Source organism: Somniosus microcephalus, chromosome 11 (assembly GCF_052327205.1).
Source record: "Somniosus microcephalus isolate GS21.2 chromosome 11, FLI_Smic_1.0, whole genome shotgun sequence".
NCBI classification, from domain to species: domain Eukaryota; kingdom Metazoa; phylum Chordata; class Chondrichthyes; order Squaliformes; family Somniosidae; genus Somniosus; species Somniosus microcephalus.
In genome coordinates, this window is record NC_140997.1 from 52,003,151 (window position 1) to 52,031,133 (window position 27,983).

The window sequence follows — 27,983 nt, forward strand, 5'->3', positions numbered from 1 at the left end:
GGCCACAAGTTGCAAGCGTCTCTGTAGCTTAGCAACAGCTGCAGCCACACCCTTGCACAGCAACACATGGAGGAAGGCAAGTAATAAAAGTTACCTGAACCTACTCCTGAATTTTGCTGGTTAACCGAGATTTCCGGTTATTTAGGTGCCGGTAAATCGAAAGTTTCCTGTAGATGTTCAAATGCCTTTTGAAAGTTCCTATGGAATCTGATTCCACCATTCTTTCAGGTGGTGCGTTCCAGATCATAACAACTCTCTGAAGTAATTTCTCCTCATTTCCCCTCTAGATCTTTTGCCAATTATTTTATATCTATGACCTCTGGTTACCGGCCCTTTGCTAGAGGAAACAGTTTCTCCCTACTTGCTCAATCAAAAAAACCCTCAATTTTGAATACCTCCATTAGGTCTCCCCTAAGGAGAACAATCCCAGCTTCTCCAAACTCTGCACGTTACTGAAGTCTCTCATCCCTGGTAAACCTCCTCTGTACATCCTTCCTAATGTGTGGTGCCCAGAATTGTACACAATACTCCAGCTGAGGCCTAACAAGTGTTTTGTAAAAGTTTAGCATGACTTCCTGTTGTCTGTATTCAGTGCCCCTGTGGAGCTAGGAAGTTGAGTTTTTAGAACTTTTTTTTTTCAGGTACTTCAAAACCGTTGCCAAGTCAGTAATGTCACCATAGATGTAATTGAACAAACATTTAACAATTTTTTTTAGAGGAATAGCCAAGTCTAGTGCATATTGCTCCATCTTGTTCACGGTTCCCATTATTAGTGATTGCAGTGTATGTATTTAAATCATCTTGTATGCCATGCACACAAAGTTGGAATTGTATTTTTCCACACAAGTGAGGCAAAGGCCATTTTTCTCATGGAATCCTCCCCACAAATATGCAGGAAAAATGACATCTACATGTAAAGTAGATTTTTAAAAAAATACACTATCTTGTTTTCAGGTGTCATCAGACTCTAATATTTTCAGCGTTTGGTTTTATGTCAGATTTCCTGCATTTACAGTTTTTCTCAATCACTATTACAAACATTTCTATCTCACTAAATTTAGGACTGCCGTACTACACATCATTCCCTGACCAAGATTGTTAAACAGACCTGCTCTCAGTTCTCCCTGAATGGCACTCTGTAACCTGTCAGCAGGAAGTGTGAGAGCGCAGTTAAAGCTTGTCTGATTTGCCCTGTATCTCTCTGGAGAAATGGCTGTTTTAATTCACTTTCTCTCAACAGCACCATTGAGATGAAGAACCCAGGAAGAGATAGTACGAGCATTCCATAGCATAGTTTGTTAGGACAGTATCACACTGGGCCTGTTTTGAAGGTCACTTTTTAAGGGAAGTGAAGAATAGCATCAGAATCAGGAGGTGTCAGATTATCTTGATGACCAGCCATTATTATATATAATAGCTCACGGGTAATATGTAGACCAACTTTTTTACAATGAAGTGACCTGTTAATGGGTTGCAATGTCACCATAAACCAACAGAGCTAATTTTAAACCATTGAGTCAATGTTAATTCAACCTTGTGATGGGTTACCATGTTAGAACTTCAACCAGTATCATTCTGCACAACTAATTCAGGTGGAGATTGTACGATGAGTAGGTTCATTTCATTGTTGGCCAGGTTTTCTTTGCAACAGTGGGTTTTTGGCAGGCTTTCACAATGAGCTTAGGGAAGTAGAGCTGCGGTGATACTGGACAGAATTACCTGGATTGAAGTATTGTACTATGCAGTGTCACATTTTATTCAACAGCATGTTGCAGAGGAGAGCATTACTCTTTAATTAATATATTACTGATACCTCTGGAGTGAATCCTCCTCCCCTCCAGTCCACCGACTTATGGCTCAGACCCTGGAGGAAGACTCACTACAATTGTGTTGGGAGTTAAAGGAAAACCTCTTGCAGGCACAAGTTCCCCATCAGTGACCAGAACATCACTTTGACCCTGTCCAGGGCTAGAACAAGCCCGTAGAATTTTAAGCAGAATTGCCAGCAAATGTCATGACAAAAATACACATTTTCTTGTTTAAGGTTACATACTCTCTAGTCAGTTGCTGCACTTAAACAAACATTGCAAAAGTAATTGCTGGCTGTTGATTTGCCTTCAGAAAAGCATGTTTGGACTTGACTTGGTTGTGATGTTGTGAGTGTTTTGTCTCGGTTACTTTCTGTTTCACTTCAGCAGAGTGTTTTGTAACATTGTGTTACATATATATTTAAACCAAGTATCCCCCGTTGCTCAATGTGTTGAAATGAGAAGAGTTTCAGTTAAGCAAATCCAAAATGCTGTGCTCAGATTTATCATCTGGTCTTGTGGTGCTGATATTTTGTGCCATGATCTTCAATTTCTGTGCATTTTGTTTTTTGTTCCCAGACATGAGAAGTCAAAGCTGCACCATCGAGTTACCATTACTGAAAGACCACAGCTACTTGGCTTCGCTTCAGGAGGAACATTGCTCTGCACCGATGGCTGTGCCTGGCACCTGCGTCCAGAATGGCGAAGCAGCTCATGGAACAGGTCTCTGCTCTAGCAGCTTTTAGGAAATAAGCGAATCTTGCACGTTATCAGTGCGATGCATCTGTAGACAGATTCTTTAAAAGCATTTTTATGCAAGCAGAATCGGACATGTTTTGAGACAGCTGCCTCCGATTGAACATGAAAATTAATTTGTGGAGGATTCTTTGATTTCTGTGTTTTTTTGCACACACAGTCTGTTAACTGATACAATATGCAATAGACCACTTGCATACTATAAACTGTTTCCAGCGTACAATTATTTGTTTTCTTTGCTCATTTTTTAACTTCATAGTGGTCGTTTACCAACATTGGGCTGCTGGTTAGGAGTCCCACGAGAAGCCCATACCTTGAGTGGCTTGAGTCATACCTGACACACAAGGAGACGGTCATGGTTGTCCAGGACATTGTAGCTACAGGACATTGCTGAAGGAGTTCCTTAGGGCAGTGCCCTTGGCACAACTATGTCCAGCTGCTTTATCAATGATCTTTCTTCTATTGTAAGGTCAGGAGCTGATGATCCTATAGTGTTGAGCTCCATTCACATCTCCTCTGGTAATGAAACATAGAAACATAGAAGATAGGAACAGGAGTAGGCCATTCGGCCCCTCGAGCCTGCTCCGCCATTCAATGCGATCATGGCTGATCATCCAAGTTCAGTACCCTGTCCCTGCCTTCTCCCCATATCCCTCGATCCCCTTAGCCTGAAGAAATATATCTAACTCCTTCTTGAATATATTTAATGAATTGGCCTCAACTGTCTTCTATGGTAGAGAATTCCACAGGTTCACCACTCTCTGGGTGAAGAAATTCCTCCTCATCTCAGTCCTAAATGGCTCACCCCTTATCCTTAGACTGTGACCCCTGGTTCTGGACTTCCCCGCCATCGGGTACAGCCTTCCTGCATCTAGTCTGTCTGGTCCTGTTAGAATTTTATAAGTTTCAATGAGATCCCCTCTCATTCTTCTAAACTCTAGCGAATATAAGCCGAATTGACCCAATCTCTCTTCATACATCATTCCTGCCATCCCAGGTATCAGTCTGGTGAATCTTCGCTGCACTCCGTCCATGGCAAGAACATCCTTCCTCAGATAAGGCGACCAAAACTGCACACAATATTCAAGGTGTGGTCTCACCAAGGCCCTGTACAAATGAAGCAAGACATCCTTGCTCCTGTACTCGAATCCTCTCGCTATGAAGGCCAGCATACCATTTGCCTTCTTAACTGCCTGCTGCTCCTGCATGCTTACCTTCAGCGACTGGTGCACAAGGACACCCAGGTCTCGTTGCACTTCCCCTTTTCCCAATCTATTGCCGTTCAGATAATAATCTGCCTTCCTGTTTTTGCCACCAAAGTGGATAACCTCGCATTTATCCACATTATACTGTATCTGCAATGCATCTGCCCAATTGCCCAACCTGTCCAAATCGTACTGGAGTTTCTCTGTATCCTCCTCACAGCACACACGCTCACCCAGCTTTGTGTCGTCTGCAAACTTGGAGATATTACATCTAGTTCCCTCATCCAGATCATTAATATATATTGTGAATAACTGGGGTCCTAGCACCGATCCCTGCGGTACCTCACTAGTCACTACCTTCCACTCGGAAAAAGACCCGTTTATTTCAACTCTTTGCTTCCTGTCTGCCAACCAGTTTTCTATCCAAGTCAGTACCTTACCCCCAATCCCATGTGCTTTAACTTTGCACGCTGGTCTCTTATGCGGGACCTTATCGAAAGCCTTCTGAAAGTCCAAATACACCACATCCACTGGTTCTCCCTTATCTATTCTACCAATTACATCCTCAAAAAATTCCAGTAGATTAGTCAAGCATGATTTACCTTCTGTAAATCCATGTTGACTTTGTCCGATTCTGTCACTGTTCCAAGTGCTCTGCTATTACATCTTTTATAATGGACTCTAGCATTTTCCCCACTACCGATGTCGGGCTTACCAGTCTATAATTCCCCGTTTTTTCTCTACCACCTTTTTTAAATAGTGGGGTTACATTAGCTACCCTCCAATCCATGGGAACTGTTCCAGAGTCTATAGAATTTTGGAAGATGACCAACAATTCATCTACTATTTCTAGGACCACTTCCTTAAGTACCCTAGGATGTAGATTATCAAGCCCTGGGGATTTATCGGCCTTCAATCCCATCAATTTCCCTAACACCATTTCCCTACAAATACTGATTTCATTCAGTTCCTCCCTCTCATTAGACCCTATGTTTCCTGACATCACTGGGAGTTTATTTGTGTCCTCCTTTGTGAAGACAGAACCAAAATATGTATTTAATTAGTCTGCCATATCTTTGTTCCCCATTATAAATTCCCCTGATTCTGACTGCAATGGACCTACGCTTGACTTTACCAATCTTTTTCTCTTCACATATCTATAGAAGCTTTTACAGTCAGTTTTTATGTTCCCTGAAAGCTTGCTCTCATATTCTATTTCCCCCTCTTAATTAATCCCTTTGTCCTCCTTTGCTGAATCCTAAAGTGCTCCCAATCCTCCGGTTTGCTGCTTTTTCTGGCCAATTTATATGTCCTCTCCTTGGATCTTATGCTATCCCTAATTTCCCTTGTTGGCCACGGTTGAGTCACCTTTTTTGTTTTATTTTTATGCCAAACAGGGATGAACAAATTCTGTAGTTCATCCATGTGGTCTTTAAAATGTTTGCCATTGCCTATTCACCGTCAACCTTTTAAGTAACATTCCCCAATCCATCCTAGCCAACTGGCGCCTCATACATCGTAGTTTTCCTTTATTTAAATTCAGTACCCAAGTCTCTGAATCAATTACTTCACTCTCCATCTTAATGAAGAATTCGATCATATTATGATCGCTCCTCCCCAAGGGGCCTCGCACAACAAGATTGCTAATTAATCCTTTCTCATGACATAATACCCAGTCTAAAATGGCCTGATCTCTAGTCGGTTCCTCGACATATTGGTCCAGGAAACCATTCCGTATACACTCCAGGAATTCCTCCTCCACAGTATTGTTACTTATTTGGTTAGCCCAATCTATATGTAGATTAAAGTCACCCATGATAACTGCTGTGCCCTTATTGCACACATCTCTAATTTCCCATTTAATGTCATCCCCAACCTTAGCATTACTGTTTGGGGGTCTGTATACAACTCCCACTAACGCTTTCTGCCCCATGGTATTTCTCAGCTCTACCCATACAGCTTCCACATCAGAGCTAATGTAGAATTACATTTCATTAAATTACACAACAAAGCTTCCTTACTATTGTGTTAATCTCCTCTTTAACCAGCAATGCTACCCCACCACCTTTGCCTTTTTGCCTGTCCTTCCTGACTATTGAATACCCTTGGATGTTGAATTCCCAGCCTTGGTCACCCTGGAGCCATGTCTCTGTAATCCCAATTATATCATATCCGTTTACATCTATTTGTGCAGCTAATTCATCCACCTTATTACGAATGCTCCTCGCATTAAGACACAAAGCCTTCAGGGTTGTTTTTTTAACGCTGTTGGACCTTTTTAGAATTATTGTTTACTGCGACCATGTTTGATTTACACCCTTGATTGCTCTGACTTCCACTTTTGCTTTTCTCCCTGTCTTTTGCTTCTATCCTTGCTTCCTTTTCCTCTGTCTCCCTGCACAGGTTCCCAACCCCCTGCCATTTTAGTTTAAATCCTCCCCAACAGCACTAGCAAACACTCCCCCTAGGACATCGGTCCCGGTCCTGCCCAGGTGCAAACCGCCCAGTTTATACTGGTCCCACCTCCCCCAGAACTGGTACCAATGTCCCAGGAATTTGAATCCCTCCCCCTTGCACCATTCCTCTAGCCACGTATTCATCTGAAATATCCTTCAATTTCTACTCTGACTAGCACGTGGCACTGGTAGCAATCCTGAGACTACCTTTTTGAAGTCCTATTTTTTAATTTACCTCCTAACTCCCTATATGCAGCTTTTAGGACCTCATTCTGTTTTTTACCTGTATCGTTGGTACCTATATGCACCACGACAACTGGCTGTTCACCCTCCCCCTCCAGAATGCCCTGCAGCCGCTCCGAGACATCCTTGACCCTTGCACCAGGGAGGCAACATACCATCCTGGAATCTCGTTTGCGGCTGCAGAAATGCCTATCTATTCCCCTTACAATGGAATCCCCTATCACTGTAGCTCTCCCGCTCTTTTTCCTCTCGTCCCGTGCAGCAGAACCACCCATGGTGCCAGGAAGTTGGTTGCTGCTTTCCCCCGATAAGCCATCCTCCCCAACAATATCCGAATTGGTATATCTGTTTGAGAGGGGGATGGCCACAGGGGACCCCTGCACTACCTGCCTGCGCCTACTACTCTGCCTGGCGGTCACCCATTCCCTTTTTACCTGTGCAGCCTTTACCTACAGCGTGACCAACTGATTAAACGTGATATCCACGACGTCCTCCGCATCGCAACTGCTCCAGTATGTATCCATTCGCAGCTCCAGCACCGCAATGCGGTCTGCCAGTAGCTGCAGCTGGATACACTTCCTGCACATATGGTCGTCAGGGACACAGGACGTGTCCCTGATTTCCCGCATTGTGCAGGAGGAGTATGCCACGGGGCCAAGCTTTGCTGCCATGACTTACCCTTTAATTAACTTAAAGTAAATCAATACCACCGATTTATAGTACAATTAAATGATATACTCAAGGGCCCTTGTTTCCTACCACTCCCCGCTACACAACAGAGACCTTAGAAACTTTAACCACAGAATTAAGACCTTCTAAACTTTATAAACTATGAACCTTAACTGTCAAACTAGAGTAGTATAAGTACTCACCCACCCAATCAGCTGCTTCCTCCTGCCCGCATCACGTTTTGAATCATGACGTGGCTCTGGAATGCCGCCGCCGGTCTGCGAGATTGGTAAGCCTCTGTTTATTTAAAAAAAAAGCCCGCGAAAGTGAGTTTAATTACTCCGAGTCTCCGCTCTCATCACTCCCGACACTGGCCTCTGTTTAAAAAAAAAAAAAAAAAAAGCCCGTGAAAGTGAGTTGAAATACTCACTGAACCTCCGCTGTCACCGCTCCCGAAAATGGCCTCTGTTTAAAAAAAAAAAAAAAGCCCTTCCCAGCTTACAGCAGGAGCTAAACAATATCCAGGCCAGGGTTGACAAATGACAGGTAAAATTCATGCCACATAAGTGCTGGGAAATGGCCATCTCCAACAAGAAATGGACCAACCACCTCCCCCCTGACCTTCAGTAGCGCCATCATCACTGAGCTGACTCCTCAAAGCCTCTCCATAAGGCTCCGGTCAGGAGTGTGATGTAATATTCAGCACTCGCTTTGATGGGAGCAGCCACAACAATTTCTAAATAAGAAGCTTGACACCATCCATGACAAAGTAGTCTGATTGATGAGGGTCTGGCCACCAAGCTCAATATCCACCATCCTCCACTGTGGCTGCAGTGTGCACGATCTACATGATGCACTGCATCTACTCACCCAGCTTCCTTCAACAACATGCCCTTGTGCCGCTTACTCAAAGAGCTAGCCCTGGGGTAATGCAACACTTGCTCAGCCTTCTACTGAAGTGTCAGCCTAGGTTATGTGAAAGGGAGCAGTAGTAGCAAGAGATTCAGGGAGCAGAGCAGTGAAAGCTGGCGTACGGGTCCTGATGACCCAAGTGCCTGTAGGTGAATGCTGGCTATGTATGGAGAGAAAGAAACAACAAAACAAAGGAATAAAGATGAAGGAGAGCCCCTTTACATTCAGCTCCCAGTTACATTGGTCAGTTTGTGAGGCCACTCCTGCGCAGTTTTACTCAGCGGTTTTGTGTTGGGCGGGCTTCTCACTCGCCCAGTTAAAATTGCAACAAGGGGGCAAATGACACAGTTGGATCCGTATTTGAATTTAATCATGAGACAAAAATCTGTGGTCTTTCTGGTGGGTGAGTTTGCGACCTGAGTCCGCTCCACAGTAAAAATAGCAGTGGACGGGTTTCCGTTGGGAATGTACTGCTGGTAAGTCGATTTTCATGCCAGGCAGGTTGGGTTACATCCATCTTGCTGTCTTTCTTTCATGCTCTGTGTCTTTCTCGTTCTGTGCTGTGTGGGCTCATTCTCCTTCCTCTTTATTCCTTTGATTTGTTGTTTGGTTCAATTTTTTTTCTTCTCCATACATAACCGGCATTCAATAGACGAGAAGTTTTCCCTTCAATCGGAGGTGTGGCAGTTTAAGGAACTTTTTCACTGCTTTTCTAAATTGTAAGTGTAACATTTGCGTATTGAATTATCATTGGCCTGCAGGCATCTGTAAGGAATACCTTTTATTCACGTGATCACATGCTGAGTTGTCATTGGCCTGCAGGCATCTGTAAGGACTACTATTGTTTTGGAAGACCCAGGCTAGGGGTGCTAACTCCATCTTGTTCCCCACTGTGCTGTATGATTGAGATCACAGACCTGATGCTTCATAAAAGAGTCTAAACTGTAATACTCCGTTGTCCTGCAATTTATTATTTTTGTACAAAGTGTGCAAAACAAGACAGTAAGGATTTGATCTCCGGCACAAACATGGCTGAGTGTTCTTTTTCCTACCCATTGCAGGTCTTGATGGGAATCATTATGAACTATCGACAGAGATTTTAGATGATTTCTGCGAGCTGGGGGCAAGTTGCGAACAATATGAAGGCGGAATAGGTAAATTTTATCACTTTGACTGATTCTCTCCCTAGCAATCTTTCTAAACAGACAAAAGAAGCAGAGAGCTTAGGAATGGATTAGTTAAATATGGTTCACGGTCTCCAACCTAATTAACAAATGTGTCATCTCTTTATTGTACAGAAGGAATTTTAAAGTATTTACAGGATCCAAGGCCACTGAACACGATAGCACTGGAGCAATATTTTGGTAAGTTTATCTACCTGCTAAAGTTTTTTGAACAGTTCTCTACAAAATTCTAACCTATGTCTCCAAAGATCTTTAAACATTGAATACGATGATCTGTCTACTGTAGTATCCAGTGAGGTGTTTCCCACAGGAAGCGAGGGACAATTGGAGGAAGCGTAACCCCAGGCCACTCTCACAGACTTCCCAGTATCAAGCTACAGAACAGTAATGGTAGAGGCCTAGTATAGTCGAGTATGGAAGGGTGCAGGGGATTAGGAGGGGATTAAAAATTCTTCAAGTAACAAATATGACTTTTATGAAAATAATAAGTGAGCTGTGTGCTGAAATAACATATCAATTATCATTTAGCAAAATGCCGCAGATGCTGGAAATCTGAAATAACAACAGAAAATGCTGGAAACACTCAGCAGGTCAGGCAGCATCATGGAGAGAGAAACCGAGTTAACGTTTCAGGCCGATGAGTTCTGACGAAGGGTCACAGACCTGAAACGTTAACTCTGTTTCTCTCTCCACAATGCTGCCTGACCTGCTGAGCGTTTCCAGCATTTTCTGTTGTTATATCAATAATCATTTATCGCTTTACAGGACCCGCCTGATTTTCATTCCATTCATTTCTATGTCTTTTTGCCAAATTCAGTTTGATCTTGAAGTTTTAGTTATCATTACAATTAAGTAAGCTCAGAAGGGATGCCCAGAGCATCTGCTGTAGATGTGCACTTTGGCAATGTGTGTTTTATGTTTGTTTTCAAATGCAAGTAATGGATGGAATCAAAGAGTCAATTTCCTCATAAGCGAGCTTTCCGCCCAACTCCCACCAAAGTTATGGCAGTGCAACGGGACAAGCCCCGAGGAAATTCACCCCAAGAATGACTGCCAGCAAAATTCCTGTCTGGACAATAAATAGCTAAACGCCGATGACTTTTTGATGCCCTTTTTTGTACCTTTTATAGATGAAGAAATGCTACTTGACACACAGGAACTGACGGTCAGAAGCACTCCATTAAGCAACGCTGCTTGTAAGTTTCTTCATGAATAATGAGTGTATGGGTGTACATTAGTATGGAGGCAAAAGACAATCTACTTATTGTAGGACCATTCTCTAAGTCGAGTCGTTTGATCAATCAGACTATCCTCATTCTCGCTCACCTCTATGCCTGCAGTAAGGTTATTGCTACCTGATGATAGACTGTGAGAAAAGGAAATAGGGGCAGTTTTAATCTTTAGGTGCAAAACCTGCCAAAATCCCAACTGCTGATGAGATGTAATTTATATGTCTAATCTTATTTGCATAATGATTCAGAATTCCAGGTGCAAACTCCACTGGTTTTAGGGATGACATCATGGGGGTGATTGTCAACTGTTCATAGAAAAATTACGACACAGAAGGAGGCCATTCGGCCCAACGTGTCCGTGCCGTTGACTGCCTATTTCTTGCTTGAAAAACAGGCAGCCAGCAAGTGAAAATCGGGGACACCTCTGCCACTCTTAACGCCCAAGGTCCGCCTGATGCAATTTTCGTGGGCGAGTAGCCCACCCACCTGAAACAGGCGGTCGGCTCCTTAAATATTCAAGTCAGGGTCCTACACCTGTTTTAGCCTGAGGCGCAGGGCTTAGCAGAGAGTAAGAGAGGTGTACATGGGAGTCTTACTTTAGCAGCTCTGATTAGTTCATTGAACTTCTTCTGAGACTGCTACCATGTCCTGGGAGCTATGCTGCTTGCATTGTCATTAGTTACCGCTCTCCACTGCTACTGTGCTATTTTGCCCGCACTCATCAGTGGGAAAGAGGGCCTCCTTCCCACTGCTAACCTCCTCCATAGCTCCATCTTAAAAACCTAGGAGCCCTGCAATCATCTTCAATTCTCAGCATGAAAAAAACAGCTCCAAAGTTTACCCGTCAAAAAGTGCACCTCCCCTTTTAAGAGGTGCAGGCTGCCTTTAAATAGCGGCTGCTCTGCTTGAATTCCCAACCTGCTGTACTGCCTATCGATAGCACGAATAGCCCTGGCAGCTCGCTGTTAATACTACAATAAAGCCCGACCAGGAAAATCATTTGGGCTTCCTGTCGATATTATCAGGTGGGTGTAGTGGGCACTGCCCACCACCTGCTTGATATACGTGTTACATGAAAATCGCACCCAGTTAGTCTTAGCTTCCATTAGATAAGAGATAATCATGTGTACAAGCAAAAGAACTATGAAAGAGTTTAATGTAAAGTATTCATAGAGCATACATATCTTTTGAAACTATGTTTGCACTTGTGGGAGGGTCCAAAGCTAGGGGCCATACATATGAGATGGTCACTAATAAATCCAATAGGCAAGTCAGGAGAAACCTCTTTCCCCAGAGAGTGGTTAGAAAGTGGAACTCACTACCACAATGAGTACTTGTGAATAGCATAGATGCATTTAAGGGGAAGCTAGATAAGCACATGAGGGAGAAAGGAATAGAAGGATATGCTGATAGGGTGAGATGAAGTAAGGTGGGAGGAGGCTCATGTGGAGCATAAACACCGGCATGGACCAGTTGGGCCAAATGGCCTGTTTCTGTGCTGAACATTCTATGTAAGTTCAGTCAGTTCTCTAGGATAGGGGTTCTCAAACTTTTTTGGTTGAAGGACCCTTTTTCAAGTCTATTAGTAATCATGGACCTCCCCATCTAAATTATAATACTATATAATACTCATAATATGAAAATGCTGTATGTAAAGAGTGTTTTAAAAATGCTTTTAAGAAAATGGGTGTTTACTTAGATATCAGTGAGATGGGTGTGCCTGCTGCTCACTGCAGAGTCTGTCTATTGTTTGACAATTTATTTCAAGCTGTGCCTGCTGTTCACTTTTCTACTTGTTACATTTGTTTTAAGTACCTCGTCCTAAAAACTACTGCTCATCTACGAATTTTAATTACGAACAATGCCAAAGAGCTAAAGAAGTGAAATTAAAAAGAATTCAATACGAAAAAAGAACCCTCCCAAAACACGCCGCTGCTTTAGTGATTGGGATCGTCTGCGTCACACCCGTCTGCCAACATCCACATCAAACAAAAACAAACTTTTCCTTTTCACGGTCAGGGCAATCCCAGTGGGTCAGGAGCAGGTCCTTGCATTTCCAGCTCTCAGCCAGTCCGTACCCTGCCGTCTCCGGCCAGTGACACGCGAACCCTAACTAACCTCCCCCGCCCCCACCCCAAAAAAAATAAAAACACAACAGCCGGGCAACCTGACGGACCCTGGGTCTCCAACAGCCCCGCACCCTTCCTCCACCGCGCAACTTTTCCAGACCTTCCCGGCACATCAATTGGTGCTGCCGCGGTAACGGGATTTCGGCTCGATGCGGCCCAGCAGCGGTTTTAAATTGCCAACTTTAATGATCCAAGATTATCCCGCACAAACTGGCTCGGGAAAAGTTTGAGTAACGAATAAAAACCGCATGAAGCCAGCAGGTGAACGATGGCGACTCACTCTAGGTTGAAATTTAAAACTTAGCAATTCGCGACGAAACTTTTCTCTCAGTCACCCTTCGTCGCATTACCAGCCAACCTCCCTCCGCTCTCCTCCCACAGACACCAGTGATGTCATTGGAAGGAACCCAGATATGAACGCCCTGGTCCCGCCTCCTCCCTGATCCTGGCTGGTTCACTTTTACAGTCTCTAATCTTTTAGAGATCTTCTCCAACGAATAATTCATCAATGTTTCGCAGACCCCCTGGAACGTCTCCGCATACCCCAGTTTGAGAACCACTGGTCTAGGACTCGACATGCTGTCATGCAGGCCTGTGTATAATTAGGTTTTACTTCATTCACTGGTCTGTGCCAGTGTTTATGCTCCACACAAGGCTCCTCCCACCTTACTTCATCTCACCCTATCCGCATATCCTTCTATTCCTTTCTCCCTCATGTATGTATCTCATTTCCCCTTAAATGCATCTATGCTATTCAGCGCAAGTACACCCTGTGGTAGTGAGTTCCACATTATAACCACTCTCTGGGTAAAGAAGTTTCTCCTGACTTGCCTATTGGCTTTATTAGTGACTATCTCATATTTATGGCCCCTAGTTTTGGAGTCCCTTACAAGCGGTACAGGGAAATAAAATGCTTGGCATAACTTGTACTCTCGTGCGATTTTGTTAGACTGTGGACAGAAATAGATAACTTTTATTAGATATTTTTTTAAACTGTGCTTTTTAATCTATTACACCAGGCTACAGTTCATATTCCACAGATAATGAAACACTCTGCCAGAATGCCATTGCCCCATCCTGCAGAAAAGCAAAAAGCAGAAAGAGAGGTGAGTCAACCATTCAGCACTGCCCGGCTTCAGTGATACGAGATCATGCTAGACACTGCGGAGATCATACAGCAGGATGAAGCATTTTGAATAATGGGGAAGGGCGTGTTGAAAAGCGGGAGAACATTGGGACCCAAAATAATCTTTACCAACACACATTTCAAGAGTCATAAAAAGGAAAGCGACTGAAGACACTGGGAACCAAAACCACAACTTGTGGTTTCTGCTCTTTTTAAAAAAAATTATGTTCAAGTTATTTTTCTCACCTCATTTATTTTTGTGGGTTTTTTAGCTTCATGCACCAAAAGGACAATCGCTAAGGATTACAGGAAACCCGCTCCTGGGGCTCTGTCAGTCCAATTCTGAATTGTGCCACTAGGAGGCGTCTAACAGTGACCCAGGATGATTTTCTTTCCTCCAGACCCTTCTGCTTCTACTTCCATATGAGGACGAACTTGGGGACTTGGGAGGGGGTGGGATGCATTCACTGGCCTATGTTTCAAGCCTGGGGTGTTTTGCCGTGGCGGGGAGGAAGTTTTGGGAGGGTCTCGTGGGAGGGATGGCGGGTGGAGGGGGGTGGTGGCGGAGGCCGAGCCGGGGGGTGGGGGGAGGGCAGGATTTTCCTTGTGGGGCCCAGAGGCCCACAAGGAAAATCCTTTTCACTTACCTGGAGGTCCTCTTTGTCCTTCCCACCAGCTGACGATGTGGCAGCCTCCCCACTCAAGCCCCAGTTAAAATGCCATTGGGGTTCTATTGACGTCCAAGGATCCTGATTAGCATTTATGTATGAGGCCACCTCCTGAGTCCGGCAAGTGCGTCATCTGCTGCCAAAACCAATGGCATTAAAATCGGAGATGACGGGACCGGGACGGGAAATAGAGTCACTCCATTTCAACTGCTCACCTGATCTGTTCCCGCCCAGCAACGAGAGTTAAAATTCCTCCCCGGTCTCTGCTCAGTGCTCAGGGGAGTGTGACCGAGATAGGGAACTTAACATGCTTGTAACTGGGGAAAAAAGTGGAGTGTGTTTTTCTTGTTGTTTTCCACCATCTCCTCACATCCTGAAAGTGTTGACTTTTTCCTGAGTTGTGGTTCCATAGACACCTGTTGCACTCTGGTGTCTTTCTTAAGTAACCACAGCTTTTCAGATGCTGCCAGCATTTTCCTTGTTTCAGATTTCCAAATCTTGCAGTATTTTCTTTTTATCCCTATTTTAATCCCTATCGTCTGGTGGGAACAAGGTGGTAGCACGATGAAAATGGTGGTGCAGAATTTACCGCCCTGTTCCCGCCGATGCCTGATGAAGAAATTGAAACGTGCGGCCAAGGCGCTCGCTGGAAGCAGTCGGGACCGCTGTTAGCTCGTGTAAGTCGGGTGCTATGACATCAATAGGCATTGATGCAAGTTTGACGAACTAATGGGCGGATGTGCCCAGCTCAAGCTCTTCCCATTGGCACTTACATAAGAACATAAGAAATAGGAGCAGGAGTAGGCCAATCGGCCTCTCGAGCCTGCTCCGCCATTCAATAAGATCATGGCTGATCTGATCCTAACCGCCAATCCACTATCACAGAACCATCTCCTGAATCTAACAGAATTAGACACACGAAATAGGAGCAGGATCAGGCTACACGGCCCCTGGGCCCGCTCCGCTACCCACAGGGCCATGACCGATCCGAGCCTAGACTCGTCCAAATTCCTGCCCGCTCCCCATAACCCTTTATTCCCTTTACTTCTAGGAAACTGTCTATTTCTGTTTTAAATTTATGTAATGATGTAGCTTCTACAGCTTTTTGGGGCAGCATATTCCATGGACCTACCACCCTCTGAGTGAAGTAGTTCCTCCTCATCTCAGTTTTGAAAGAGCAGCCCCTTATTCTAAGACTATGCCCCCTAGTTCTAGTTTCACCCATCATCGGGAACATCCTCCCCGCATCCACCCAATCCAACCCCTTCACAATCTTATATGTTTCAATAAGATCGCCTCTCATTCTTCTGAACTCCAATGAGTAGAGTCCCAATCTACTCAACCTCTCCTCATATGTCCATCCCCTCATCCCCGGGATTAACCGAGTGAACCTTCTTTGTACTGACTCGAGAGCAAGTATGTCCTTTCTTAAGTATGGACACCAAAACTGTATGCAGTATTCCAGGTGCAGTCTCACCAATACCTTGTACAACTGAAGCAATACCTCCCTATTTTTATATTCTATCCCCCTAGCAATGAAAGCCAACATTTCATTGGCCTTCTTAATCACTTGCTGCACCTGCATACTAACCTTTTGAGTTTCGTGCACCAGGACCCCCAGATCCCTTTGTACTTCAGTACTTTCCAGTTTCTTGCCATTAAGATAATAACTTGCTCTACGATTTTTCCTGCCAAAGTGCATAACCTCACACTTTCCAGTATTGTATTCCATCTGCCAAATCTCTGCCCACTTACTTAGCCTGTCTATGTCCCCTTGCAGGTTTTTTATGTCCTCCTCACTCACTACTTTCCCTCCCATCTTAGTATCATCTGCAAACTTTGATATGTTACACTTGGTCCCCTCCTCCAAATCGTTAATATAGATTGTAAAGAGTTGGGGACCCAGCACTGACCCCTGTGGAACACCACTAGTTACTGATTGCCAATCCGAGAATGAACCATTTATCCCAACTCTCTGCTTTCTGTTAGATAGCCAATCCTCTATCCATGCCAGAATATTACCCCCAATCCTGTGATTTTTTATCTTAAGCAATATGCACTTGGCATAGAGCAGCCTAACCAGCGATCTTTAAAGACGCCTCTGCAGGCTGCTTCAAGAAAGCGTTTTAAGCAATATTTGTGGAGCCAGGGGGAGCATTAACACGTCTCCTGACCCCCACAAAAAGTGACCCCTCCAATGTCCAACCCTCATGGCTGCACCTGTCTCCCCCACCACCCGCCCGCCCCAACTTCCCATTTACTTATCTCAGCCAGCTGGGCTCCATGATGGAGTTGTCAGATTTCCCGTCCCTTCTGATTGGCGAGCTGCTCTGGAAGAATGATCAACTTGCCGACGGAATTCGAGTAAGACTCGAACATTAAAATGGCCTGGGCCACCGACTGCTTCCATCAGGCAGTCAGTGGGCTCCTTCCAGCCGATGGAAGCGGTCACTTCAAAATCGTCCCCCATCTCCCTTGTTTTATGTACTCTGTGTAACACGTGAATCCCGAGTCAAGAGGGCGTCACAGATCTGCTCCCAGGCCTCTGTTATCAGCCAAGTGATGTACATGAGACAAGTCTGAGCTGTCTTTCCCTCTGACCTTCCCTTTTTCCTTTGTCCCAGCTAAGCACCCCCTCCTAATAGCATTGCTGGGATGCAGAACTCCGACACAGACTTATGTCCTGGCCTAGTTTGAAAATATTCCACAGCTACTGAAGTAGTTGGTATTCCATGGAAGGAAACATAGTGAGTAGCCTGGAAGAAAATCGGGTTGCAAAATAAACTTTACCAAAACTAATTTCCAACAGTCTAAGGTGGCCTTCCAAGCAGCCTTTCTTCGTGTGCGAACCTTGTGTGCCTGCCAGCACGCTATTCAACTTCAAGGACCATGAGTCTGAACCTGTCCTCACCCACGCTCTAAACCGCCACAGGAGTTGCTGGATAGTCGTCGGGAGCAGTCCTCTCCCTAATCCAGGATCCTTGTGGCCAACTGCAGCATCCCTAATGCTGCCCAACTGAGATTAGCAAATTTAGCACAGACTAGTAATTGAATCAAGCTAGGTAAGTACATGAAGGGGAGAGGAATAGAAGGATATGCTGATCGGGTGGGAGGAGGCTCGTGTGAAGCATAAACACCGGCATAGACCTGTTGGGCCGAATGGCTCATTCCTGTGCTATACTATGTAATTCTATGTAAATAGGGACCTTCCTCATCTGTATGGCCGAGCTACTCGCTTTTAACCAGCCGAGCCATTGGAGAAGCTTGTAAAAATTGGAGTTGTGTAGGAGTTATCACAAGATGATGTTCCAAATATTTGTTGATAACTAATGGTCTTGGTTATTGCCTTAAGGAGCTGCAGTTTAGCTGATTTTATTTTTGGCCTTAAAAGAAAGTATTGACTTGAGCAGATTTTCACTAATGTTGAGCATCCTCTCTTATTTCAGCTGCTGATGGGGGTAATTCTAAAGGACAGGGAATTACTTTTCAGGATTCTGCTCCTTCCACAGTTGCTACAAAGCCAAAGTGTCCAAGAAGAGGTGAGGAACGCACATCAACATCTTAAAATCTCAATCTTAAACTGGCTCATTTTTTAAATTCAGTACTCCGTAAAACTCATCCTTTATAAACAATAGAAGCTGTAGTGACTTCCATAATGTTGTAATATATTTAAAAAATAATGTTGACAACATACTCCTTTTAATGTCTGGACATCAATGCTGTGCAGAAAACAATCTATGAAGGAAATCCTTAACCCAGTCATTTACAAGATAGGGTTGGAGGACTTCTTGGCTTGCAGTGATGTATGTAGTGTGGTACACATGGGATACTGTTGGAGCTGTTGTAACTTTTCCTAGCTTCCTTCTCTTATGTCCCTATACCACACACCTTTGCCAGTCTCAGGTTCTGGGAGGTGCACACTAAAGCAATCTGCACTGACATACCCTCTGAATGTTTATTTCCTTCCACATGGCAATCCACTCAAAGCAGCTCGCCCAACATCAGAGACCCATGCTTGAAGGCTATTTTAATTAGAAGTGGTATACCCAGCTCAGATTGATGGATTACCATTTCCTCTTTCTCCGTCTCTCTGTCTCTCTCCTGCTGTAACGATCTTAAGTGAGATGTATTTGGGAATTCTCACTATATTTATTGGTAAGGCAATGGGCCCAAAATTCAAAACTGATCATGGTTCACACAGTTTGACACGCACTCAAACAGGCCACAAAGATGGTTGACGTGGAAAGGGCAGATAAAAATCATGTTGATATAATGGGGGGTGTATTGCGAATGCATTAAATTGAAAAATACATTTTAAATGACATTTGAATACCGGATGTGAACATTTAAAAAAATATCTTAACAGGAACTAAAACCAAAGGAAATGGAGTAAACAAGAAACTGAAACCCAGACCTCCTCCAGCTGGTGCAAAAGAACAACAACTTGCACAGAATAAACAAGGTAAGCAGCATAAAGGACTTGACCAATTTTCCCTGGCCTGGGTCATTCCAGGGCCGGTTGGCCCCTCATAGGGCCTTGACCTGGAGGGCAGCAGCTGGAAAGCACTGAGGCTGAACAATCCGGCTTGGGGGAATAATTTTCTAATGTTGCCCTATCTTTTGGCACCAGTGATCTTTGGGCTGGTCCCGAGACCCCAGCAGACCCTCTATTTGGGTGCCCTAGCAGAACTTTCAGAGGAACGTAAGGCAGCCGGGCTGGAAATAACCCTTCCCACCTCATTATCATCCTATCATGAGCCTGCACTTATTGCAAGTGCCGGCCCAGTTAAATTAATCAGGGGGAAGCCCTGAAAACCCCAGGGCAACATTGTGGTGGTGGAGACCTGACGCGATGCATCTATGCCTCCATTTCTTTGTCAATTTGCCTGAGAAACTGAGCATTCCCCAGGTGCAACAATGGGGAAAATCTACCCTAATATCATCGTCAAGTAGTCCCAGGTTAGGTAGAGCATGGGTAGTTGTGGAGTAAAACTCCCTCTACTGTCCCTCAACAATAATCTTAACTGCAACCTCAGTAGACCTCTCCTCCATCTCTTGCATCTCTCACTATTGCCAGCTACCAGACAAGCTGTTATTTTGAATATGGGCGCCATTGTACTCTGGTTTCAAGCCGAAAGGGAAACAGGCTGAGATGGTCTGTACTCATTTCACTTAGTTAGTGGGGGGAAAAAAACTGTTCTATGATTGAACAAACCCGGGTCACAGAGGTGATGGGGAGTGTTTTGAACTCACTGTGCTATCGGGACACAAGTGAATTTCAATGGTAATACTGGTGAAATATTAGTAATCATTGATACAGATTAAATTTCTCTGTGTAGCTGTAGGGTGTAATGCTTCTAATTAGTGATTTTTTTTTAAAAGTTTTTTTTAATATGCTGTAATGTTGTGACACCAGAGTTAGTTGGAAAGTTTTTAGAAGTGATAAATTTGTTATTTTATCATTTGACAAAGAGTTTGGACCTTTTTTATCTAAAATGTCATCGGTCCTCACAAACATTGTCATCTTTTGATGGATTTCTACTTACAAACTTCCAGATCTCCAATAGTTTTATCTTGTAGCTTGGGATCCATCAAAGCAACATAAGCACTAATACTGAAATTGAAGCACATGAGCTGGTACCAAATGTGCTGAAACAGCAAGGCAACCTACCACCAGATATACACATCTTTGAGTGGACTCACTAACTTGCAGTTTTGCAAAGTAACTGTTGAGTCTGTTTTTTGGTGTGTGCATTATTTCAGAATTTTCATTCGGGGCAAAGTAGGTAATCGGACAGGACCTGGGTTACTGGAAACAAATACTACCAGACCAGCACATTTCTGGGGAAGTTCATTGATGGTTTAGTTCTACTGCTGCTGCAGAGGGAACCTTTGATATAAAAACAGAAACTGCTGGAAACACTCAGCCGGTTGGCCAGCATCTGTGGAGAGAGAAACAGAGTTAATGTTTCAGGTCGATGGCCCTTTGTCAGGGAATCTTTTGAGTCACTTTTGGAAATCTACAGGGTGTAATGGCGGATTCAGAAATGTGTAGTAATGCATTTGATCATTGATTTAGATGAAGAGAAGCTACCTGCTTCTCCAGAACATTCCCCAAAGACACCGGACATCTTTTTCCCAATAACCTATCCTTCAGGTATCAACCATCTGAAACAACTCAAAAACCAAGTCTCACAGATTGGATCAGACACTTGCATTACCTCAGGTCTGTAAAACCGAAAATCCATTTTGGAATATGATTTGTACTTGGTTCCAATTAGATTTGTGTCTTCTTTCTTGGATTGTGTCAAATTAAACCCAAAAGTCGGACATTGTTGCCAATTACCCACCACTTGATGCAGATGCAAGATTTTGAGTCTTGTGTTAAATATAAGCACTGCAAGTACTTAAAATCTAGTTGGTAAAACTCAAAGTTGATTTAAAACTTAAAACCTAGCACCTGCCCATATATCCCCTTATGTGGCTTGGTGTCAAATTTTGTTTTTGTGAAGCGCCTTGGGACTTCTTACCACATTAAAGGCGCTGACCCCGAACGATCAGTCTTCAGCAAAGGCCTGAGCTTCATCCCCTTACGACCCATCTCAATGAATTTCGAGCTTGGCACGATGCTGAGCTCTTTTTCCGACACCTTCGTCTCTTTTTTTATTCATTGATGGGATGTGGGCGTCGCTGGCTGACTCGGCTTGCATTTAGTGCCCATCCCTAATTGCCCTTGAGAAGATGGTGGTGAGCCGCCGCCTTGAACTGCTGCAGTCCATATGGTGCAGGTACACCCACAATGCTGTTAGAAAGGGAGTTCCAGGATTTTGGCCCAGCAACAGTGAAGGAACGGCGATGCAGGTCCAAGTCAGGATGGTGTGTGGCTTGGAGGGGAACTTGTAGGTGGTGATGTTCCCATGCGTCTGCTGCCCTTGTCCTTCTAAGTGGTAGAGGTCGCGGGTTTGGAAGGTGCTGTTGAAGGAGCTTTGGCGAGTTGCTGCAGTGCATCTTGTAGATGGTACACACTGCAGCCACAGTGCGCCGGTGGTAGAGGGAGTGAATGTTTAAGGTGGTGGATGGGGTGCCAATCAAGTGGGCTGCTTTATCCTGAATGGTGTCGAGCTTCTTGAGTGTTGTTGGAGCTGCACTCATCCAGGCAAGTGGAGAGTATTCCATCACACTCCTGACTTGTGCCTTGTAGATGGTGGAAAGGCTTTGGGGAGTCAGGAGGTGAGACACTTGCCGCAGAATTCCCAGCCTCTGGCCTGCTCTTGTAGCCACAGTATTTATATGGCTGGTCCAGTTCAGTTTCTGATCAATGGTAACCCCCAGGATGTTGATAGTGGGGGATTCAGCGATGGTAATGCCATTGAATGTCAAGGGGAGATGGTTAGAGTCTCGCTTGTTGGAGATGGTCATTGCCTGGCACTTGTGTGGTGCGAATGTTACTTGCCACTTGTCAGCCCAAGTCTGAATGTTGTCCAGGTCTTGCTGCATATGGACACAGACTGCGTCAGTATCTGACGAGTCTCGAATGGTGCTGAACAGTGTGCATTCATCAGCGAACATCCCCACTTCTGACCTTATGATGGAGGGAAGGTCATTGATGAAACCGCTGAAGATGGTTGGGCCTAGGACACTGCCCTGAGGAACTCCTGCAGTGATGTCATGTGATTGAGATGAATGATCTCCAACAACCACAGCCAACTTCCTTTGTGCTAGGTATGATTCCAACCAATGGAGAGTTTCCCCCTTGATTCCCATTGACTTCAGTTTTGCTAGGGCTCCTTGATGCCACACTCGATCAAATGCTGCCTTGATGTCTGTGCTCACTTCTTTGGCCAGGAGTCTTCCCCCTGCATGGCTGACCCTTTCTCCCGCTTTCAGAATTCCTGTTCTACCTGGACGCCCCCCCCCCCCCCGGCCTCTTGCCCTCTCTAGATCTTTTCATTGCTAACTGCCGGTGTGACATTGGCCGTCTCAATTTCTCTGCTCCCTTCACTCACTCCAACCTACCTCCCTCTGAACTTGCAGCACTCCTTTCCCTCAGATCCAACACTAACATTATCATTAAACCTGCTGACGAGGGTGGTGCTGTTGTTGTTTGGCGAACCGGCCTCTACCGTGCGGAGGCTGAATGCCAACTCTCCGACACCTCCACCTGGACCATGACCCCACTACCAAACATCAAGCCACCGTTTCCAAGACTGTCACTGACCTCATCTCCTCTGGAGATCTTCCCTCCATGGCTGTCAACCTCATAGTTCCCAAACCCCGCACAGCCCGCTTCTACCTCCTTCCCAAGATCCACAAACAGGACTGCCCTGGTAGACCCATCGTTTCAGCCCGTTCTTGCCCCACGGAACTGATTTCTTCCTATCTCGACTCTTTTTTCTCCTTGTCCAGTCTCTTCCCACCTACATTCGTGACTCTTCCGATGCCCTCCGCCACTTTAACAGTTTTCAGTTTCCTTTTCACTATGGACATCCAATCCCTCTACACCTCCATCCCCCAGCAGGATGGCCTGAGGGCACTCCGTTTCTTCCTTGAACAGAGGCCCAACTAGTCCCCATCCACCACCACCCTCCTCCGCCTGGCTGAACTTGTTCTCACATTGAACAACTTCTCCTTTGACTCCACTCACTTCCTCCAAAGTAACTGTGTTACTATGGGAACCCACATGGGCCCCAGCTATGCCTGCCTTTTCGTGGCATATGTGGAACATTCTTTGTTCCAGTCCTACTAGGTACCCTCTCTCACCTCTTTTTCCGGTACATTGATGACTGTATTGGTGCCGTTTCCTGCTCTCGCCCTGAACTGGAAAATTTAATTCACCTTGCTTCCAATTTACACCCTTCCCTCACCTTCACATGGTACATTTCTGACTCTTCTTCCCTTCCTTGACTTCTCTGTCTCCATTTCTGGTGATAGGCTATCGACAAACATGCACTACAAGCCCACTGACTCCCACAGCTACCTGAACTACACTTCCTCCCACTCCACTTCCTGTAAGGACTCTATTCCATTCTCCCAGTTTCTCCGTCTCTGCCGCATCTGTTCTGACGATGCCACCTTCCATACCAGTGATTCCGATATGTCTTCCTTTTTCCTCAACCGAGGATTCCCCTCTACCGTGGTTGGCATGGCTCTCGACCATGTCCGTTCCATTTCCCGCACTTCTGCTCTCACCCCTTCTCCTCCCTCCCAGAACCACGATAGGGTTCCCCTTGTCCTCACTTTTCACCCCACCAGCCTCCACATTCAACGGATCATCCTCCGCCATTTCCACCACCTCAGCGTGATCCCACCACCAAACGCATCTTCCCCTCCCCTCCCCTTTCAGCACTCGGAAGGGACCGCTCCCTCCTCAATCACCCCCAACAGCCCCGCCCCTCCCCATGGTACCTTCCCGTGCAAGTGCAGGAGATGCAACACCTGCCCTTTTACCTCCTCCCTTCCCACTGTCCAGGACCCCCAAACACTCCTTCCAGGTGAAACAGCGATTTACTTGTACTTCTTGCAATTTAGTATACTGTATTCGCTGCTCATGATTCGGTCTCCTCTACATTGGGGAGACCAAATGCAGATTGGGTGACCGCTTTGCGGAACACTTCCGTTCAGTCCGTAAGGGTGACCTCGAGCTTCTGGTGGCCTGTCACTTTAATTCACCGACCCATTCCCACTCGGACCTCTCTGTCCTCGGCCTCTTGCACTGTTCCAATGAAGCTCAACGTAAGCTCGAGGAACAGCACCTCATCTTTCGATTTAGGCACTTTACAGCCTTCTGGACTCCACATTGAGTTCAACAATTTCAGACTATAATTCCACCCCCCCCACATTTTTTCAGGCGGCAGCTGTTGATGATTCTGCCATCCCCATTTGCAACATTTAATCTCTCCTGCCTTGCATTCTAGCACAGGCTGTGCCTTTAGTTCCTCCTCCCCTCTCCACCCCCCCCCCACCCACTTTCCCTGCCTCTGCACCTGCTTAAAACCTGAGACATCTCCAACTTTTACCAGTTCTGACGAAGGGCCACAGACCTGAAACGTTAACTCTGTTTCTCCACGGAAGGCCTGCTGAGTGTTTCCTGCATTTATCTGTTGCTATATAAATACAAGTTGTTGTTGATTGCATGGGTAGTATAGTGGAGCATTGCATTTGGTATAACAACAACGTGTTGTATTGTGTGATATTGTGCTACAAGTTCAGACTTGTGATCACCGCACAATAAATTCCTGACTTTAACTGGACCATATTGAGGTGTCGATCACTTCCCCATGGACATGGAGGGAGGATTGGCATTTGAGCCAATCCAGTTTGCTCGTGTCTACCATCTAATGGCCTGTGTCAGAGCGGCACTAGCTGAGACAATATAGCGGATTTCCTCTGCTGGGGAAATGTGTAGCATATGGGGATTTAAAGGGATTTAACTCTTATGTAAAAATGGAATGTATTGCAAAATAGCAGATTATAATTTCTGCATTTCATATTTGTTCATTTCAGTGAACAGAGAGAACTCGCTCATTAATGTCCCAGTTGTCAGTTCTGCTGACTTCCAGTTTTTTTCGTCATATGCTCTTCCACTGCAAGTCATCAACATTCCTGTCAATGGAACCATTCACCCAGGAGCATCTACCTGTTTTTTAGGTCTGTATAGAAAAAATTCTTTATCATAAATGGAATCAATCTGTAGCTGGCAAACACTGTAGTGTACAGAAGGTCTAGGTTATTTTCAGGTCACCAGGATGTGCCCCATGATACATATGATTAACTTATACATTGATGCCAACACTCCCAATTCACATGATTTGTGGACGTATTTTAACATGAGCATTAACGGAAAGTTTCTCAAATCACATGAATTGTGATCTTCACAACACTACTTGTATAACATAAGAATCAGAAGACGTTAGAAGTTGACAATTAGAAGTTCAATTGGATCAAACTGGCTGGAAGAATAGATTTCTTAAAGTACTTTTAATTCTTTTCCTCTGTAGTCTGCATGTAGCATCGATAGAAGGCAGGTGGGCAGCCTGCACTGGGCCTCTTGTCAATGCCACTATATAACTGGTTGCTAGAAGATATGTGTCTCAGCCTCTGAGATTCCTTTCCTTTCCTTCTGGTGTACTTGGTCCCCACTTGGCTGGGATGAGGAACCCAACAGGTGGAGAATAGTGTACAAACTCTCACAGTGCCATTCCTGGTGGACGGATGAAATGCCTTCTGTTCCGGAGAGTGAAAAATCACAGGACGTCAATTTAAATTTAATCTGAGTAGCTCCGGTTTTGATCTAGTTCCCCTCCTCCCCGCCCCTTGAGTTTTCTTCTCTCCCACCCACTCTATCACAGCTACTTGCCTCCATTCATCCCTCTAAGCTGGAAGAGTTGGTAAATCAGCCTTATTGTACTTGAGTAATCTGCTGGTCACAGACCATTTTCAAATTGACGGAAAGCACACCACTTTCAATCTTCGGTCTTGGGGCAAGTTGGACAAGATATTACAAGCAGTAACACAACTGTAAACTCAGAGCATCAAGCACCGTGTATTGAGGTATTATTGGGACCTGCAGGAGTCCATGGTGTTGGATGGAGGAACTGCAACCCATACTGGATCAGTGAAACATCACAGCAAGGGGGTCGTTAATGGACATTTCCATGCCTCTAGAAATGGGAGAGCAGACACTTGATATGATAAGTGCAATACCTGCTAGGATTCCCTGCACTGTAACATACACACAAAACCCAGTCAGCACGGATTTCTAAAAGGCAGACCGACCCGAGCACACTCATCGTGCTCGTTGAAGAAGTAACAGAGGGAAGTGCTGAGCAGGAAGAGATGAAGGAAATGCAGTGGATGTGGTTTAGGTGGAGTTTCAGAAAGCATTTACCAGGCTACCACATAACAGACTTATGTAAAGATATTGGCAAATGGAATTAAGGGAAATGTGGCCACATGAATAGAGAGATGATTGCAGGGCAGAAAGCAAAGGGTTAGGGTGGAAAAGAAGTTGCTGCAACTCGAAAGGTGCGAGTGGTGTTCCAAAGGGGCTTGTGTTGGGGCCATTCTTACTAACCGTACCCATGAATAATCTGGAATTTGAAATTGTGGGAACAGTATTGAAATTTGCTGGTGATGAAAATGGGGGGTGGGGAAGAGGGAAATGTGGCAACTTGAAGTGAGGATTGTGCAAGTCTGCAGAAGAATACAGATAGGCTGGCAGAATGGCCAGATAAGTGGCAGATGTAGTTCAATGTTGACAAAGGTGAAGGAATGTAAGAGTAGCAAAAGGAAATACACCTTAAATGGTTAGATTTTCAATGGAGTAGAAGAACAGAGGGGCTCTTGATGTGCTGCTACATGGGTCATTAAAGGTGATAGCGCAAGTAGCTAAGATCTTGGCAAACAGTATCCTTGTGATATACCTATCAATTCGTCCAATGAAAAGCGACGAGTTAAGAAAGTAACTATAGGTTTTTATTGACTAAATAACAGAGCCCACCCTCGTGGGTGATCGGATCCAAGAAGGAGGAATACCAGCCAGTCGACCACCTTTATACCCGGGCAGGTAGGCGGAGCCATGGGCGGAGTCGGCAGTGGTCAGCCCAGGTATAGCAGCGTGACAAGAGGCGACCTCGTACAGTGATACAACAATGTGAACAGTGATAACTATAGGGAAACGATCTAACAGTGATAACTATAGTGTAACGATAGTGAACGGTAAAAGTGGTTTACCACATTCACCCCTTGTTTAGATTTGAGTCCGGCGGGGTGAAGTGTACTCCCAGTTCTGGTATGTCAGTCTGTCCGGAGGCCTCGTAAGCCTGTCTGATCGTCGCAGCGGCGGTGTTGCGTTCTCCGGTGTTAATGCTGGCGTCTACGAGGTAGGCGAAGGCTCTTGGGGTTCCGGCGTACCGTCTACCTGGGCTGGAATTGGGGGGGTGGTGGGGGGGGGTAGCGGTGGTGTCTCCGGAGTGCCCGAGGGTGCGAGGTCTCGTAAGGAGACTGTGTCCTCCCGCCCGTCTGGGTATGCCACGTAGGCGTACTGGGGGTTGGCGTGCAGGAGGTTCACCCTCTCGACCAGGGGGTCCGTTTTATGGGCCCTCACGTGCTTTCGCAGCAAGACAGGCCCCGGAGAGGTCAGCCAGGTTGGTCGCGTGGTTCCCGTAGTCGACTTCCTGGGGAAAACAAACATTCGTTCATGGGGGGTGGCGTTAATGGCAGTGCAAAGCAGTGACCGGGTGGAATGCAACGCCGCCGGGAGGACCTCCTGCCAGCGAGAGGTTGGGAGGCCCTTAGACTTTAAGGCTAAGAGGACGGCCTTCCATACCGTCGCGTTCTCTCTTTCCACCTGGCCGTTCCCTCGGGGGTTGCAGCTGGTGGTCCTGCTAGTGGCGATGCCTCTCGCTAGTAGGAACTGACGGAGTTCCTCGCTCATGAAGGAGGCGCCCCGGTCACTATGTATATAGTTTGGGAACCCGAACAAGGCAAAGAGGTCGTTCAGGCATTTAACGACCGTGGTGCTGGTCATGTCTGGGCAGGGGAAGGCAAAGGGGAAACGGGAGTACCCCTCAACAATGTTGAGGAAGTACACATTA

The 27,983-nt window shown here is 45.4% G+C and overlaps 1 protein-coding gene across 7 annotated transcripts in view; it reads left to right on the forward strand.

Moving 5' to 3' along the window:
* ciita (class II, major histocompatibility complex, transactivator) overlaps positions 1–27,983 on the forward strand; it is an 89,867-nt gene that overhangs the window by 30,230 nt on the left and 31,654 nt on the right. For 4 of the 7 annotated variants that reach the window (XM_086000635.1, XM_086000640.1, XM_086000641.1 and 1 more), the window contains exons 2-10: positions 2,388–2,531; positions 9,111–9,203; positions 9,348–9,413; positions 10,364–10,429; positions 13,614–13,700; positions 17,835–17,927; positions 18,755–18,850; positions 20,468–20,614; positions 24,892–25,035. In XM_086000635.1, coding sequence (XP_085856761.1) covers positions 2,388–2,531; positions 9,111–9,203; positions 9,348–9,413; positions 10,364–10,429; positions 13,614–13,700; positions 17,835–17,927; positions 18,755–18,850; positions 20,468–20,614; positions 24,892–25,035 — 936 coding nt within the window. The remainder of the gene's footprint in view (positions 1–2,387; positions 2,532–9,110; positions 9,204–9,347; positions 9,414–10,363; positions 10,430–13,613; positions 13,701–17,834; positions 17,928–18,754; positions 18,851–20,467; positions 20,615–24,891; positions 25,036–27,983) is intronic. The other 3 variants (XM_086000636.1, XM_086000637.1, XM_086000638.1) reach the window with 3 other exon arrangements.